The 16,255-nt window shown below is 37.9% G+C and overlaps 7 protein-coding genes across 7 annotated transcripts; 3 read left to right on the forward strand and 4 right to left on the reverse strand.

Moving 5' to 3' along the window:
• Positions 1 to 154: 154 nt before the first annotated feature.
• BRETT_004002 (uncharacterized protein) lies at positions 155 to 2,167 on the reverse strand (the record flags this gene model as incomplete). Its single annotated transcript, XM_041282502.1, has 1 exon — positions 155 to 2,167. One exon carries the CDS (start codon positions 2,165 to 2,167, stop codon positions 155 to 157), a length of 2,013 nt encoding a protein of 670 aa, XP_041136341.1.
• A 2,185-nt stretch (positions 2,168 to 4,352) lies between these two features.
• BRETT_004003 (uncharacterized protein) lies at positions 4,353 to 6,082 on the reverse strand (the record flags this gene model as incomplete). Its single annotated transcript, XM_041282503.1, has 2 exons — positions 4,353 to 5,733; positions 5,850 to 6,082. 2 exons carry the CDS (start codon positions 6,080 to 6,082, stop codon positions 4,353 to 4,355), a joined length of 1,614 nt encoding a protein of 537 aa, XP_041136342.1.
• Positions 6,083 to 6,388: 306 nt separating this feature from the next.
• On the forward strand, positions 6,389 to 6,934 carry NIP7 (ribosome biosynthesis protein nip7; the record flags this gene model as incomplete). Its single annotated transcript, XM_041282504.1, has 1 exon — positions 6,389 to 6,934. One exon carries the CDS (start codon positions 6,389 to 6,391, stop codon positions 6,932 to 6,934), a length of 546 nt encoding a protein of 181 aa, XP_041136343.1.
• Positions 6,935 to 7,114: 180 nt separating this feature from the next.
• BRETT_004005 (uncharacterized protein) lies at positions 7,115 to 9,034 on the reverse strand (the record flags this gene model as incomplete). Its single annotated transcript, XM_041282505.1, has 1 exon — positions 7,115 to 9,034. One exon carries the CDS (start codon positions 9,032 to 9,034, stop codon positions 7,115 to 7,117), a length of 1,920 nt encoding a protein of 639 aa, XP_041136344.1.
• A 358-nt stretch (positions 9,035 to 9,392) lies between these two features.
• On the forward strand, positions 9,393 to 11,147 carry BRETT_004006 (uncharacterized protein; the record flags this gene model as incomplete). Its single annotated transcript, XM_041282506.1, has 1 exon — positions 9,393 to 11,147. The coding sequence occupies one exon, from the start codon at positions 9,393 to 9,395 to the stop codon at positions 11,145 to 11,147; it is 1,755 nt and encodes a 584-aa protein (XP_041136345.1).
• A 142-nt stretch (positions 11,148 to 11,289) lies between these two features.
• BRETT_004007 (uncharacterized protein) lies at positions 11,290 to 12,189 on the reverse strand (the record flags this gene model as incomplete). Its single annotated transcript, XM_041282507.1, has 1 exon — positions 11,290 to 12,189. The coding sequence occupies one exon, from the start codon at positions 12,187 to 12,189 to the stop codon at positions 11,290 to 11,292; it is 900 nt and encodes a 299-aa protein (XP_041136346.1).
• A 2,185-nt stretch (positions 12,190 to 14,374) lies between these two features.
• On the forward strand, positions 14,375 to 15,367 carry BRETT_004008 (uncharacterized protein; the record flags this gene model as incomplete). The annotated part of the gene is made up of 1 exon (XM_041282508.1): positions 14,375 to 15,367. One exon carries the CDS (start codon positions 14,375 to 14,377, stop codon positions 15,365 to 15,367), a length of 993 nt encoding a protein of 330 aa, XP_041136347.1.
• Between the last annotated feature and the right edge of the window lie 888 nt (positions 15,368 to 16,255).

The raw sequence follows: 16,255 nt of genomic DNA on the forward strand, positions 1-16,255 counted from the left end.
TCCCCTTAGAACATCCAACCCTACAACATATACTCTCTTCATTTTCTTGAAAAACCAAAAGGTTAAATTGCAATTGAAATTAATGAAAACATCTATAAAAGAAAGAAAAAAAAAAAAAGGTAAAGATAAAAACGAAGCTATCTCCATGTGTACTTTATATTCTTATTTTCTCCACAGCGATCTGCTCGTAAAGGTCTGCATTCAATGGGCGGTATTTTTTTGCCCTGTTGTCAAGATAATAAACCTGTTGCTTGCCAGACTTTCCAGCTGGAAGAATTGGATCTCTGAACCTCTTCTTGGATATCTTATGACTCGAAGTGAGCTCTATCATATCGAAACGGACAAAGCATGGCCTAGCAAAGTGTGGAAGATGCTGAAAAACTCTATCTGCCAGTTTATCCAAGACCTCCTGCCTTTGTGCTTCATCTTCCCGATTTTTGTTAACAGTCTGGATAACTGTATAGCCACATCTTCCCTCGTGGTTCTTCACCTTGCATCCAACAACTGCACAGTACTCGATATCATCCAAAGCCAAAATCTCGTTCTCCACCTCTGTGGTACTGACATTTTCGGATTTCCACCTGTAGGTATCTCCTAGTCTGTCCACGAAGTATATATTTCCCAACTCGTCCCTCCTCATCAAGTCGTCAGACCTCACCCAGGCATCTCCCTGGTGGAAAACATTCCTGATAACCTTCGAGTATGTTGCCTCATCGTTATTCATGTATCCTGGGAAAGTACCCTTGACATTCTTTGGATTCCAAATCTTCGTAATTAGCTCACCTTTCTCGTTGACGCCGGGCTCCTCACAGTATCCCTTCTTGTTTCTGTAGATCACATTGTCATCTTCTGGATCCATACGCACAAGAGTGTAGAGTGTGTAGCTGAAAACCCGATCTGCCAGCCATCCGTTATTTCTAATCGCACCGACTCCGTTACCGTCCACTTCATGGCATGTTGTTGCAAATGGAGACTCCGATGATGCATAAAACTCTCCAATTGCAGGAATACCGAACTTCTCCTTGAATTTGGTCCAGATGTCCATTCTGAGACCATTTCCATAAGCTAGCTTCACCTTGCCGTAGCAGTATCGAGAATCGTCATTTTCTGGTGCCTCGACCAAGTATCTGCAAGTTTCACCCACATACTGAATGGTGTTCGAGTGTGTAAGCCTGATTTGGGCCCAGAAACTCGACACGGAGAATTTGTGTCCCAAAGACAACGTTCCTCTGCATTCAAAAGTAGGCAGAACACCAAGAATGGATCCCGTACCATGGTAAAGGGGCATTGATGTGTACATGTTCATGTCATCATTCATACCCATAGGAATTGGGAAAAAATAGGCCGCAAAGAAAACTTTTCTCCACGAGTTCACGGCTGATTTAGGCATACCTGTAGTTCCACTGGTGTAAACGAGAAGTGCTGGGCTGTATGCCTTGACATCCTTGTCTCTAATGCTGTCTATTTGACGGAATTGTGGAGCTGCCGGATCACTGAGTCTTTTCATCATCTCTGCATCATCCAAATAGTAGATATTCAAACCCGGAAGCACCTTTTTGATTTCGTCTTCGCTTTCCTTGAAGTCCTTGGAGCAATCACTGGAGTCAACCAACACGCATTTGGAATCCACAACATTGATCGAGTGAACCAAAGGGTTGTGCTTTAGATTGTAGTTGAGAAAAGCTGGAAGAGCACCAATGTTCCAGAGAGCAAGCCATATAAAGATAAATAATGGCTTATTCATGAAATACATCGTGACTGTATCACCCTTGTTGATACCGTACTCCTCGTGAAGAATATAAGAGAGTCTAAGAACAATGTCATACATCTCTTTGTATGTGTACTGTTGTATGGCAAAAGCTTCATCACCATCTGTCTGATAACGCTTTCCGGGTTTAAGTCGGATGTAGTTGATGGCAACTTTATTTGCGTATTTTTTGCTAATTGCCGTCTTCTCAATGTCATAAAATTGGTTATACCGATGAGAAATTAATGTCTGGTATGCATGCCTAACTGCTTGGTAGGCAATTGGGAACAAAAATGTCATATCATCAGACACTTTGTACTTATAGTCAAACCTGTGAAGGCTACTTTTAATGGCTTTCCGTTTATGGAAGGCAAGTACTGCCGCTCCAGCCAATGCTAACAATGCGAGAGGGTTCGACATCGTTTAAGTGCACTCGTCAAATTGAAATGAAGATTAGTAACTATTAAAAGTGTCGTGCAACTCGGATGTCTTCAATAAAATCGTAAGTCTCCGTGCTTTCGAATAAAACCGGTTTTTTCAGTTGATCTAAAAAAAGTTCTAAAAAAAAAATTGTTAAAGCAACAGAATTAAACGTATGTTTATTGATTAATGAGGAAGGATTAAAGGGTACAGAGGAAAAGAAACCACTCAGTCAGAAAAAGTTAATGTGGAAAGGAAAAAAAAAAGGAATTTATGCCTATTTATACATCAACAATAAATAGGCATTCTATGTTTGACATCATATTAAAAATAAAACACACAAGTGTCTGGAATTATGCCCACAATTTGCCGTTACGATCCCGACAATGGATCTGTTTGCTCAAATACGCTTTGAAAGAAGGTTATGGCAATAAGCCCAGCAGACGCGAAAAGCCATTTGATCATATTCGATTGTTCTCAGACCCCCCAGATCTGCAGAGTGAATGTGAAAATTTAAGCACCCTGTCCACGCATCCGTACACTTGTCAACTTGCAATTATGGTGTACTGTTGCACGCGGTTGTGTGTCTCTGAGTTCATAGGTACATTAAAACTTAAAACTCTAGAGAGATTTATATTTTTCACATTTAAGTTTTTGGGTTCAAATAAAATCTCTAAATTTCTTCTTTTTCAACAGCGATATTATTGATTATGACAGCTACTTCAATCAAAATTAGTTCATCACATCAATTAGATTTTCATTAAATAAATATACATACAAACAGCTTAGATAATTTCAAGCTTGTAGTAATCGCAAGTTAGGCATTACTTAGACATTAAATGGGCGCGTCTTACTTCTTGAAGCGTCAAATTTTTAAGGATTCCACAATCCCTTTTTCTGGCCATACACAACCAAGGTTGGCCAAGTCAAGAAAATTGTCATTCCTGCAATCCAGGTAGGAACCATTTTAATATCCTGAGCAACACGAACTCCCCAATAATTTGGTCCAATGTGTTTGGTGGCTTGTTTAGCAGCTCTAGTAACAATGGTTGGATTCATTTTAAAGAATAGTCAAAATAGTCGGATGCTTTCGGTGTTTGTAAGTGAGTTGATTTCAATTGCTTTACATGTAATGTACTAAATTATGAACTGCGTAGACAAACAAATGGAAGATGTGCATGAGAGAAATATATGAGTTTATATACGCAGGAAGTAGTCTGCAGCATTATGCTGGAAGCAACCAATAAAATGCACGATATTATTTGGTTAACAGAATACTGGATGGGGGATTATAACCATTTCAAAATAGGATGATTTATTGGGCATAATTGTTTTCCAAAGCCAAGCTAAATCAAATCTGCCTAAGTCATTCCACTTTCTTTTCCTGGGGTCCCATAATAGGAAATGCCCGTCTGCAGATAACATGTTATTTTTTTCCACTTTTCTTAGGACCTCGCATATTTTTGACTGGAAAAAAAAATACATTATCTAGTCTGTGTATTCGCATTAGTGCATACAGTGCGTCGGTCAAGGTCTATTTGCATGAAGACCTCTGCAAGCATTGCTTTTGTTTAAAGTAGTATCAATCGGTGATTTTTTATTTAGACAGATTACAAAACTTGAAGATCGGATTAACCAAAATCTTAAATAGCAAATGACGAAAAGTATGAGTCGACCTCATGGTGAACTTCTGAAAAATAGACAAATGTCACCTTATAAAATTTCCAGCCCATTCATATTCATCTCGCACTTGTGATTTTTTTGCTATGCTGCGTACAGCATCACATTCAGTTAAAAAAGTGGAGAGATTCGACAAACGTTAATTTTTCTTTTGTCTCGGTGGCCTGCCCTTCGACCTGCGTTTTACAATGTAAGTTGTCAAACCTTAATTGTAACCTTATTTGTAATGTTGTGCGTAATATTGTTCGTAACCTATTTGTAACCTATTTGTAACCTTGTTTCTAGTATTTCCGTTCTCAACATTCGTAAATCTGATTGGTTGTTCAATGCCAGATTATTTTTATAAACTTGAACGCTATGAGTCTATTACTGCATGTTTCCTACATATGCACAAAGTGGTAAATCTCAATACGATTGATTGTCTGTGCATTTTTTTATATCATACGTTTCCGCCAGCTAAGCAAGCTAAAAATATATATATCTTCTCAAAATGTAATATACCTAATCATTCTGTTTTATCCTCAGGTTTGTTCTCCACATTCTCTGTATTCTCTATCTTCTCATCTGCCTTCTCACCTGTCTCTTTGGCATCATTCTTGATCTCACCATTAATCTCCCCCTGTGTAACAAAGTCGAAAATAGCCAAACCTTGGTTGGATGCCTCATTACCGGTAAAGTAATCTATGAAGCCAAAGAATCCATGGAATGTGTGCTCGCTTTCCTCCTGCTCATAAATCTTGGAGTAGATGAACTTCTTCTTGAAAGCCTCCATCTTATCGGTGAACTTATCGAACGTAATTGGATCGTGACCATAGCTCTTCAACTTCTCATTAAATCCATCATAAACTGGTCTTTCCAAAAGTAATCCAAGAGCTGGAGCTTTTGGAATATTCACCTTGGGCATTCTGAACGATTCTCTAATTTTATCGATCGGACAACCGGTTCTCACGATTAAACTAGCAAGACCGATCATCTTTCTAATCTGGTGGAGCATGAAGGACTGACCATGAATCTTAATCGAGACCCATTCCAGATTGCCGATAACAAATGGTTCGCTTACCGTTATATTCTTCATGTATCTCTTTGCCGAAGGATCACGGAAATCCTTGCCGTTGGTGAAATTGTGGAAGTTGTGCGATCCCTCGTATAGCTTCATGGTATCTCTGAATACGTCCAACTTCTCTTTCTTGATTCTGTACTTCTCTCTGGCTTCACCTGAAAACTTCTTAACGGTCTCCGAGGCAATTTGAAGAGGAACTGTAAGTGGGATGTCCTCTCTGTTGGCCTCAGTAATCTGATCCAGTTGATTCTGGTCGATTCCAGCAGCTTCCAACTTCCCTAACAAGTCCACCCAAAACTTTTCCCCATCTGCATCAACCCTAATGTTCTCTGGATGGTCCGCCTGCATTCTCTTAACCAGCTTATAAAGTGGCGAGTTCAAACGTGGAGGAAGAAATGAATATGTTGGCATGAGATACTCGTATATACGAGAAGAGCACATTTTTCTGCAGTCAAAAGATTTGTTGACTCGCTGATATCCCCAAACTCTTATCTGCTCTGGTAGAGCCTGATTGATCTTTTCAACCACATCTTCATCTTCAACAATCATCTTCAGGGAAATAACGTTACCGGCAGCATGAACTCCTTTATCTGTTCTTGCTGCACGCATAAAGCCAGATTTCTTCAAGTCATTCGAGTTGTTTTTCGAAATTGCTCCTGCATCAACCATTGCCTTGAAAAGATCTCCTTCAATTGTTTTGTTCGGAGGATTGATCTGCATACCGTGATATCCAGCACCGCAATAGCCAATCAGACATGCAACCTTCTTCTTAGGTTTCCTCTTCTCATTTGGGAACATTGGTTTTCCATCAGATGTTAATGCACGCCTAAATCAAAGAAAAAAATTGTATGTTGTTGTGTTAGTAATTCATGTTTTCCCTTAAATGCATTTCGAAAGTGTATCTGACGGTATTAAATACGTCAGATGATAAAACCTACCCACTTGTCCTTGAATTCACCCTTGTGTCGTTTTGCATCTGGGAGATCGTAATCGCTTTTCCTTGTTCTAAGCCATCTGTTCGAGGGATCCCTTCTTGAGCCTTCTTGTTCCCTGTCATCGACATTCGTCTCATGTTTTGGCGAAGTAATATTCTTCTCAGCGGCAGAAGTCTGTTGATCATTTGTTTGTTGAGCATCTCCTGTCGCCTTTATTTCTGTGTCTTCTTTTATTTGCATTATTGCTCAAAGCTCTATAGCTATATCTGGTGTTAAGCAAAGCTGTAGTGTTCTTTTTAAGCATATGAAAGCATATATGTGACCTTTTGTGGTGGATCCGAGAGCAGTCTTTCTGAAAAGTGAAAATTTGAGATTACAAAAAAAAAAAATACTAACAAAAAAAATAAAAAAAATAAAAAAAACTTCCCCGATTGATGTGAAAAATTTGGTTGAATAGCTTTTTCCTATCCTATATGCATCTTTCAAGTACCTACAAGTTGCTTTCGAATTTGGCTCTAAACCCAATAGTACGTTTGATAGAACAATATGAGGCAAATGACAGAGGAGGAGACCAAGGTGGTCTTCGAGAAGCTTGCCAACTATATAGGAAGAAATATAACATTCATGGTGAATAATCCAGATGATCCTCATGTGTTTAGACTTCAGAAGGATAGAGTTTACTACGTTAAAGCTAATGTGGCCAAGCTCGCCACTTCTATTGCTAGAAAGCATCTCATTTCTTTAGGAATATGTTTGGGAAAATTCACAAAGCACGGTAAATTCAAATTGCACATAACAGCTCTCCCATATCTTGCAAAGTACGCAAAGTATAAAGTGTGGATTAAAGAAAATGGCGAGATGCCTTTCCTATATGGTAACCATGTTCTCAAGGCCCATGTTGGTAAGATGAGTGAAGATATTCCAGAGCATGCCGGTGTCATTGTGTTTTCTATGAAGGATATACCTTTGGGCTTCGGTGTTTCGTCTAAGTCTACGTTAGAAGCTAAAAATTTAACACCTACAGGAATAGTTGCACTTAGACAAGCCGATATAGGTGAATACTTAAGAGAGGAGGACACTCTTTTCACTTGATTTAATTTGGTGGCTATATTCGGTAAAGATTTTTCTGCATCTCTCCTTTTTATTGTTGTCCAGCGCATGTACAGTACATATACAGTTAATTTGATCTTTCTTTCCAATATTATATTAACGGTATTCTTACTTCTGACAGAAGTAATATACAATTAGTTCATTTACATTTAAACAACTTGTTCATCTCCTACCCTTGTTCTTCTTTTTATTCTTTCTTCTCTTTCCTCCACTGCCTTTCTTAGCTGGTTGTTCGGGCTCTTTTGTCTGGTTGTTGACATTCAACGATTCATCAGCAACACCACCTTGTGTTTTATTGGATGACTTACCCTTCTTTGACCTGTAGTATGATCTATCCTTCAAAGGAAGCCATCTCTCTTCATCGATATTTCCGATAGTATTCTTCGGAAGTCTTCTAGGTTTCTCCCTGTGTCTTCTGTGTTTGGCAGCCTTACGATTGGAGTTGATGGCACTCTTCCTTCCAGCCAAGAAAATCTTAGAACTCGAAGATAAAAGAGGGCTTAATCCCTGATCAAGCAAGGCATCCACATCAACTCCTTGTGTCAATGACTCCACCTCTGGTAGCTGACTTGTATCGTTTCTAATAATGGCCTTCACCAAACTGCTCTGCTCGTAAACACCCTCATTTTCGTTTTCAGCTTTGGCAACCTGCTCAAAGAGCTGTCTGCTTTTTTCACTATCAACAGACAGCAACTGAAAGGCAACAAATTCTGCAAGTTTCAGCTGTTCCGTGTCTTTGAGAGACTCATTGCTGGAAATTGCCTCGTACACTTCGTTTAAAAGAGCAAAAATTGACTTCCGTCTCTCGAGTTTCTCATAAACATAATAAAGTAAAGGTGTAACGGCGATTGATTCACGGTTGATCAATGCGCTTCTGTCATGATTGACCGCATTCTCTAAAACGGATGCTGCATTCTGCAAATTGCCAAACGTTATGCAGATCTGTGCTGCAAGCAATGCAAATGGTAAGTCCTCGGGATGCTTTAAGGAGTATCTAAAGACTTTCTTATCATTTTTTTCGTACTTCAGATCACGTAAGTCAACACCAATATGTCCTAAAGTGACTAAAGCTTTACCCAAAAAGGAGCCTTGTTGACTCTTGAAGTGTCTTTCAGCAGCATCTGACAAATCCTTTCCGGCTGCCTGCGCTAGCAAAAACTCGTTTCGTTGCAAGCCACGTATCTGAGGAATTGTAAGTCTATCAATGATGTTGTGCAAAGAAGAAGGAAGCCCCAGCTCTCGATATAGTAAAGCAGGATTAGAATTTGAGTCTGCTCTTAATGATGCAAGATTGTTGGAGATGAGAAGCTTGAGAGCGTTGTCTTTAACATTAGCCAAATCAAACTTCGATAGTATTTCATCCGCCCCGTCATTATCACCCATAAGCTGTTTGATATATGCTATCTGAACCTCTATTGGAGCAATTTCCGAGAATTTTGAATCCTCCTCGTAGTCCTTAAGATTCTCCTGTGCAGTAGAAAGTGCAGTTTTAAGCAAAGAAAGTGCTTCATCATATTTCTCCTCCCTAACTTTCACTAGGGCATCGTTCGACATGAGATCATAGGATCCCTCCAAGTCATCTCCACTAATATTTATCACACGAGAACTATCCTGGTACTTCAACTGCGATTGAACTGCACGTTTGTTGACAGACAGGTCTGATTCTTCACCTTCCGGACTTGAAAGAAGTTGTTCATATAACTTCAATGCTTTTGCACTTTCTCCAGACCTATAGTAGTATTGAGCAAGAACGTGCTGAAATCCTCTAATGTTCTCACCCAGTGGAATTAACTTCTCTAACTCTTCACCCTTGTTGGTCTTGTAGTATATGTATGCCCTTTCCAAAAGTAGAAGTTTGTCGGAAATGCTGTCCTTCGCGATTAAAGCCTTATATTTTTCAATCAAAGCCAACGCCTCTTCATAGTTGTCCATATTGATAAGAGCAACTAAGCATTGTTTGAGAGCGTTCAAGTCTTGATTGTCCTTCTTTAGAACCTCCTTGGCCACTTCATACACCTTCTTGTGTGATTCAGACTCTGTATAGAGCTTCAGTTTAGAAACTAATTCAACAAGAGTAGACATTTTAATCTGATCTTACTCCACTGTAGTCCTAAAATGTGTTGATATTTGCCTTCTTTTTTTACTAATGTTCTTCTGTGATAAATTCAGTTAACACTTCTTCGAGTTTGATATCTGATCCTCGTATGAACAAACCGCTGAAAAAAAAAAATACTGCTGTTCTCGTTTTTTCTCCCTCGCTTTTTTTTTTGTCCCCTCATCTAATCCCCTAGGTTGTTACGTAATCCTTCCAAGACCAGCCGAAGTTTTTCAAATTTGAAGCCAGGTTACTCAAGCCACAGCCAGCCTGTTATAAAATACTAAGCAAGCTAATTTATACTATTAATATACAAATTTAAGCTGTACACTTAGAACCAAAAGCATGCTCTGTGAGTTTTTTGTGTCCTGCAAACTGAGAGTGAAGCCGCAGGCTTTACAAATCCACAAATATGCTGTTCGATATTCACACAATAGAAGAAGTCGGGTTTTCGTTCATCCTATTGCCTCATCTAGTGATAAATGGCAAAGAAAGCATGATTTCCAGCATATAAAGATGCAAGAAAAGAAAGATAAAAACAGCAAGAAGAAGCATGGTCAGTCCCCTGTGTTACCACCGTACAAATTTGGAAGTTATCCCAGCTTAAAGCTTCCCGATGAACATAGAAGAGAAAGCATAGCTAGGCTTGTTTCTAAGATCAATGACTTTCAACAGCTTAAACTTCTTCCTGAAATTCGTGATGCGATTATTAAGGAAATCAAGGAGAACACAGTCTTAAGAAGTCAGAATTATATGAATGCTCATACGAAAGTTAAAACAGAGGGAGAGCTTAATGGTTTGATTATTCGTCCTACACCGATTCAGACTGCTGCAATTAAAATCATCAACCAGAAAAGAGAACCGGGGGAATTTTTAAAAGTTTACACATTGGCGGCAGAAACTGGGACTGGCAAGACATGGTCCTATCTGGCACCTTTGCTTCAGTATCTTCGTGAACAAGATATAGCCCATGGAACTGATGATTACGTTGATATTAATGGTGAAAATGAGAATCAGGATCTTGATATCGCCGTAAAAGCAGCCAAAGGTGAATTTATCGGTGTTTCAAAGAGTACATTTCCTGAAATTGATAAAAAGATATTTGATCGACCTCGAAAAGCTGGTATAAGGAGTCTGATTCTTGTTCCTACCCATGAACTTGTAGATCAAGTTTACTCCACAGTTCAACACACGTCGAACACTTTGGGAACAAGTTGTTTTAAGTGGGATTTAGACTCCAATTTCAAAGTGTTCATGGATGCCTTTAGGAAGGGAATTGATGTTTTTGTGAGTACACCTCCAAAATTGCTATCATTAACAAAGTACGATTCAGTCAAACATCCAAAAGCTCTTTTAGGCTCCGTTGGATTTTCTGTTGTTGACGAGGCCGATACTTTGATGGATGGTTCCTTTATTCAGGACACTTACGGAATACTTCGGAATTTACCTAACCTTAATACTTTAGTGTTTGCTTCTGCTACTATACCCGCTGAATTCAATAGGGTTGTTCACAAGTTGTTCTCTGATGTTGTCTCAATAACAACACCGGCATTACATAAGCTGCCTAAGGCAATTGAATTCAGAGTGATCAATGCAGCTTTAGATCCGTACAAGGGTTCTAAGATGAAGGCCTTGGCACAGACACTTTACTCCATACACTGTGACGGAAGTGAGAAAGGTTTCGAGAAAAGAGTTATAGTGTTTGTGAACAATAAGGATGACTGTGCCAAAGTTGCTACCAGACTACGTGAAAAGTATTCTGATGATGCTGTTTATATCAGTGGTAATGATACCCCGGAGGAAAGAAAACTGAAAGTTAAAACTTTTATTGATCCTCCAAGCAGACTGGAGGATTCCAAAAGGCCAGTATTAAAGGTACTTGTTTGCACGGACCTTCTTTCAAGAGGATTAAATTTCACTGGTATTCGGAATGTTGTTCTCCTGGATGTTCCACATAACTCAGCGGATCTTGTTCATCGGTCCGGAAGAACAGGCAGAATGAATCAAAGCGGACGAGTTTTCCTCATAATCAACAACAAAGACAAGTCGCACGTGAAAGGATTACCGAAGGTGCTTAGAAATAATAGACGTTTAGGTTGATTGGCAGAATTGTTCCAATGAACACACGATACATGTATATAATGATATTTAACGTTCACGTTTTCCTACATAAAGTAACAGAACTTTCGAAAAAAAAGCAATATTATATTTCCTAGCAAAGTATTCGATTCAACCTATCACTTTAATCCTTTAATGTATCCCACAACCCCCTATTCTTTATAATCCATGGATGCCGTTGAAGATTATGCAGTGAAATTCTCTTCTTTGGTTCATATCGTAACAGCTTTTTGATCAAATCAGCTGCCTCTGATGAAATGAAAGTCGGTATTCGTAAATCCACTTTGACGATTCGTCTGTAAGTAACACCCGAGTTCTCATCCTCAAATGGTGGTCTTCCCACTAAAAGTTCGTACATTAAAACACCAAGAGCCCAAACATCAACAGTTTCATCATGACTTTTAGATTCAACCATTTCGGGAGGAAGGTAGTCCAAAGTTCCACACATGGTATTCCGTCTGGTGTTCTGTGGTGCATACACAGACCATCCAAAATCAGAAAGCTTTATCTGGTTGTGAAAGTGTACCAATATATTTTCCGGCTTCAAATCACGATGTATTATATGTTTGTTATGCATATATTCAAGTGCTGCGGCAACCTGGAATATATAGTATGACGTTGTGACCTCATCAAACCGCTTTCTTTTCTTGAGCATTTTGTATAATTCACCATAAGCCGCGTATTCCAATATCAGGTAAACATTCTTGTCATCGTAAAACCACCCGTATAGACGAAGACAGTTGGGATGGCGTAAACTTGCTTGAATCTCGATCTCTCTTACAAATTGTTTCTCCACCTTGTATAGCAATATTTCATCCTTGCTCATTACTTTCAAAGCGCATATAAACCCGCTCTTTTTCTCTCGAACACAATAAACGCGGCCAAATTTTCCCTTTCCAAGTCTTTTGCCAAGTTCAAAATCGCTAGGCTTCCATCTTCTTACTGGTTGTTTGTGTGTGGCATTTGATAATCGTTTGAACACGTTGTGTGAATCCACTTTCGAATAATGACCAGAGTTCTGCATTTGGCTCTTTTTACTTCTGTATACTCATTGATTTCCGGCCCTCTTCATTGACCATAATGTTTTCATGAATGATGCTTTCCTTTTGAATGTTTACGTGCGCGTATGTTTTCTATAGATCATAATTTAAGGTGGAGCGTGGTCGCGTTTTTTTTTTTTCAAACTTTTTTTCCTTCCGAAATAAAGGACTTAAATTTATCTGTACTTTTATCGGAAATGATAATCAAAACTTCACAGGATATTTTGTAAACCTTTTTATAAAAAGTTATTTTAAGAATGTAGTGGTATTCCCTGTGTGAATATGAAAAAGTAAATGGGCGTGATTTCTAGGCACTCATCCATTGTGATATTTTCACAACTTAGAGTACTTTAACACCCAACAGCGAACCTTTCGCATTATTTATGTATTCAATTTAAGCTTAATTTTTTGATATTTTCTGTACATTTTCCATACCTTTCGAAGTTCTAAACACGTGTACCCTGTACAAGAGATTGAGTCCCAATAAATGGTTTATATGATGTGCGATTGTGGTTGACAACATATTGTGAGCATTTCCAAAAGTTCAGTTGCCCGATCATTTTGAATGATTTTAATTGGTTGTACCTTCAAATTTAAAATAGATGCCGGAATGAAGAAAAATCTTATAATTTACTGAACTACTCCTCAGCTACAGTTATCGGCCTCGTTATTTGATACAATGAATGGGAACCTGGCCGTCAGAAAAGTTCCCACTTATAAGGCTATTAGTATTGGATTTAATATAGGCGTTGATACTTACTGTAGTATATATATTATGTGTATAGTTGAGTGCACGCAAGGGAATTTGTTTTTATTTCAAATGGTTGTAGCTCACCTTTTATTCGAATTGTATATCGATTACATTCTGGTTACTGAGAACTTAATTGTTCAAGGTCTTCATAGTTTTGACACCCATGATTGTAAGACATGACATCCAATATTATGGTATATGAATGTAACGCGTAGCCTGTGTAATGGCATTAATGCCTTCCATGTTTCAGCTATGTATTTTGCATCTCAGTAGATGATAAATACGCTTTTCTTCTTCGATACTATCAAATTCGAGTCAAGCTGCTTGTATTATAGGCCTTGTTAAAGTTAGTGTTACCAGATTTAAATAGTATTTCGATCTTTATTGTAGTATGTAATAAAAAGTATGTATAATGATATACAAAAGGGAATATCTTCACTTTATATAGATGTAGTTCTCGTATTAATCAGATGATATAACAATACCATCCTCACTTACTTGAACTTCATTGTTCGAGAGCATCATTGTTTTGACAGACTTTATTGTGTAATTTGCAATACATATCCATATAAAGAAATCCCTGTTGAAGTCAACCTTCAGCTGAAACCAAGAGTAACCTTCGAGTTCTCGCTGGATTACAAACGTGTTCGTAAGGACTCTATTTTGATATGTATGGTGGGAAATTAAAGCAGTATAATTTTTTATATGTGTCTTGACCCAGAATAATCTGTTACAATAAGAAAATAACATCATCGGACATGATGGTGCCATTCCTCTGGTTGTGAGGGATCGAACAAGGAAAAGTCACGTGTTATCCAAATGGTTACGTAATATTATGAGCGAAGCAACATGAGCGAATTATTTATTAAAATTGGACGACGAGATGCAAATATTTTATTAAGCAGAAAAACGAGAAAATATTAAATGAGTATTTAGCCTTTTTGGAAAACTCAAGATGAAGATAAGAAAGAAGAAGCAACAGCTTAGATAAGAAGAAGATAGAAAAAGAATAAGAAGAACAGAGATAAGAATAAGAGAAAATATAACAAGAAGATAAAAATAAGAAAACAAATAAAAACAAATACAAAACAAGTCATTAAAATAAATATAATAACACTTCAAATTATAAACATATACAAAGGGGTGCTTTTATCTATATCCTAGTGAATACAAACTAGTTGATTATTTCATTATACATTACTTCCGCACTTACTTAAATTACATCATAACATTCTAAAAACACTATTTTACAACATACAATACTTCATCTTTTAGTGGTTTGATTCAACACTTCAAAACAAACACACAAATCACTTTGGACTTACATAATCTAAAATAATTTAGGTTCAAACCAAAGCAGACCCCTTACAATTGGTAGCATCGGATAGTTACGATTACAGAACAAAGGATATAACAATATGGATTCATCAAGACCAAATGGAATTAATTCGAACATCAGCCCACCAAAGGCGGATTTCAATGGTTCGGGAAGAAACATGGCAGCCAGAGCGAACATTTTGATTCATGAGATGGATGAATATTTCGAAGCCGCAGAATTGACAAACAAAGTTAAAATGAAGTACATCTTTTCCAGAGCTTTGAGCGGTGTTGCAAAAAAATGGTACGATCAACATATCAGATTAGACGAAGAATACGGGGAGAAAGAGTATGAGCAAATTAAGAAGACATTTTTGGAACATTTTGCACCAGACAATGCTTTTCAAAAGGAAAGTTCAAAGGACAAGTTTTTCAAACTCACCCAAACAAGAGAGGTTCAATCATTTGCAGACGCTTTATTGACGATTGCTATGGAGATTCCTAGTTATTCAACCAACAACGAACTCCTTATAGATAAATTCATCAGTGGACTTAATCCAAAGGTCAGACATCACATGCACGCAGTTCCAGATGGGTCACATTTCGAAAAATATTTAGACGCAGCAAGGGAAGCAGAGAAATTTTTGAAATCAGATCCTGTTTACCTGGCAGAGTTGAGTGCCATGCAAGGAAACAATAAGAGACGTAGAGGCAATTATGGAAACAACAATCAATACCATAATCAAGGAACAAGTAGAAATGGATACACCAACAATGACAATAGTGGAAGATACAATAATAATTACCAGGCAAACCAACGTGGATATTTTGGAAGAGGATCTTACAGAGGCCGCGGCTATGGTAGACGCGGGTACGGTGGACCAAGAAGAGGCCAGAGTTACAGAGGCAATTATCATCAGAATGGTCAGCGCAACTTTTCATACTATGGTTCACCACCACCTCAAACGGGTACGAATCAACAGGGCTATGCCCAGGGGCACTTGCAGCGTATAGAAGCACAAGATGCACTAACAGATAACTCAGAAGACGTTGATATGGAACAAGAGAATAATTTAAATGCGGAGAGTCAATAGAAGCCGACCTATCTATTGATACACAAAGCGGTCAGAACGAAACAGAAGTGAAAATGCGTAATATAAAAAATTTTAAGAAAAAGGAAAATATAAAAACGAAAAAACAATTGGAAAATAGAAAAGAACAAAAAGACTTGAATTTGAACTCTTCGTACTCACAAAAAATTACAAAAACGCAAAAAAATACTGAAAATTTAAAAAATCAAAAAAATACTGAAAACTTAAAAAACTCAAAAAATAAAGAAAATTCTAATGTTCAAGAAAAAATAGAGGAAATACCTCATAGCGATCTAGATGATGCTCATGCCCTAGCGCTTAATATGATAGATCAAGATGCCTCGGTTTCCGTTAGAACACTCGAGAATAATGTATCTGATCACAATACAGAAAGTGAAGAATTTGTTGAAACCCTTAAAGAAAATTTTGAAAAATTAAAGTTAGAAAACCCTGATTTAGACGAAAGTTTTTTAAATGAAATTGTGTATAAGAATTACGGCCAGGACTTAAACTTAAACTACGTGGAAGCACCGCAAATTGCTGAAGCAGCTAAGGTAATTGCAATCTTAAAAGGGGCTTACCACATGCCAGTGGTCATCGACTCAGGGGCTACATCGAATTTCATTTCGAGGCAGATCGTAAAAGATTTAAATTTAGAATCAGAAATAAGGAGATGCGAACCTTTACAAGTTAATGCAGTCGGTCATAAAATGGTGACTTCACACTTCATCGTTTTGGATTGGACATTCCTTTTCCAGACTGAGATTAATGCAACGGTCGCGTTCTTCATAATTGACATTCCTACAAGAGATGTCTTCTTAGGTTTACCGTTTATTCAAAGGTACCAAGAATTTATTAATTGGAAACTTATCGGGAAGAGCAAGCCTTACC

Source organism: Brettanomyces bruxellensis, chromosome 6 (assembly GCF_011074885.1).
Source record: "Brettanomyces bruxellensis chromosome 6, complete sequence".
In the NCBI taxonomy this organism is placed as follows: Eukaryota; Fungi; Ascomycota; class Pichiomycetes; order Pichiales; family Pichiaceae; genus Brettanomyces; species Brettanomyces bruxellensis.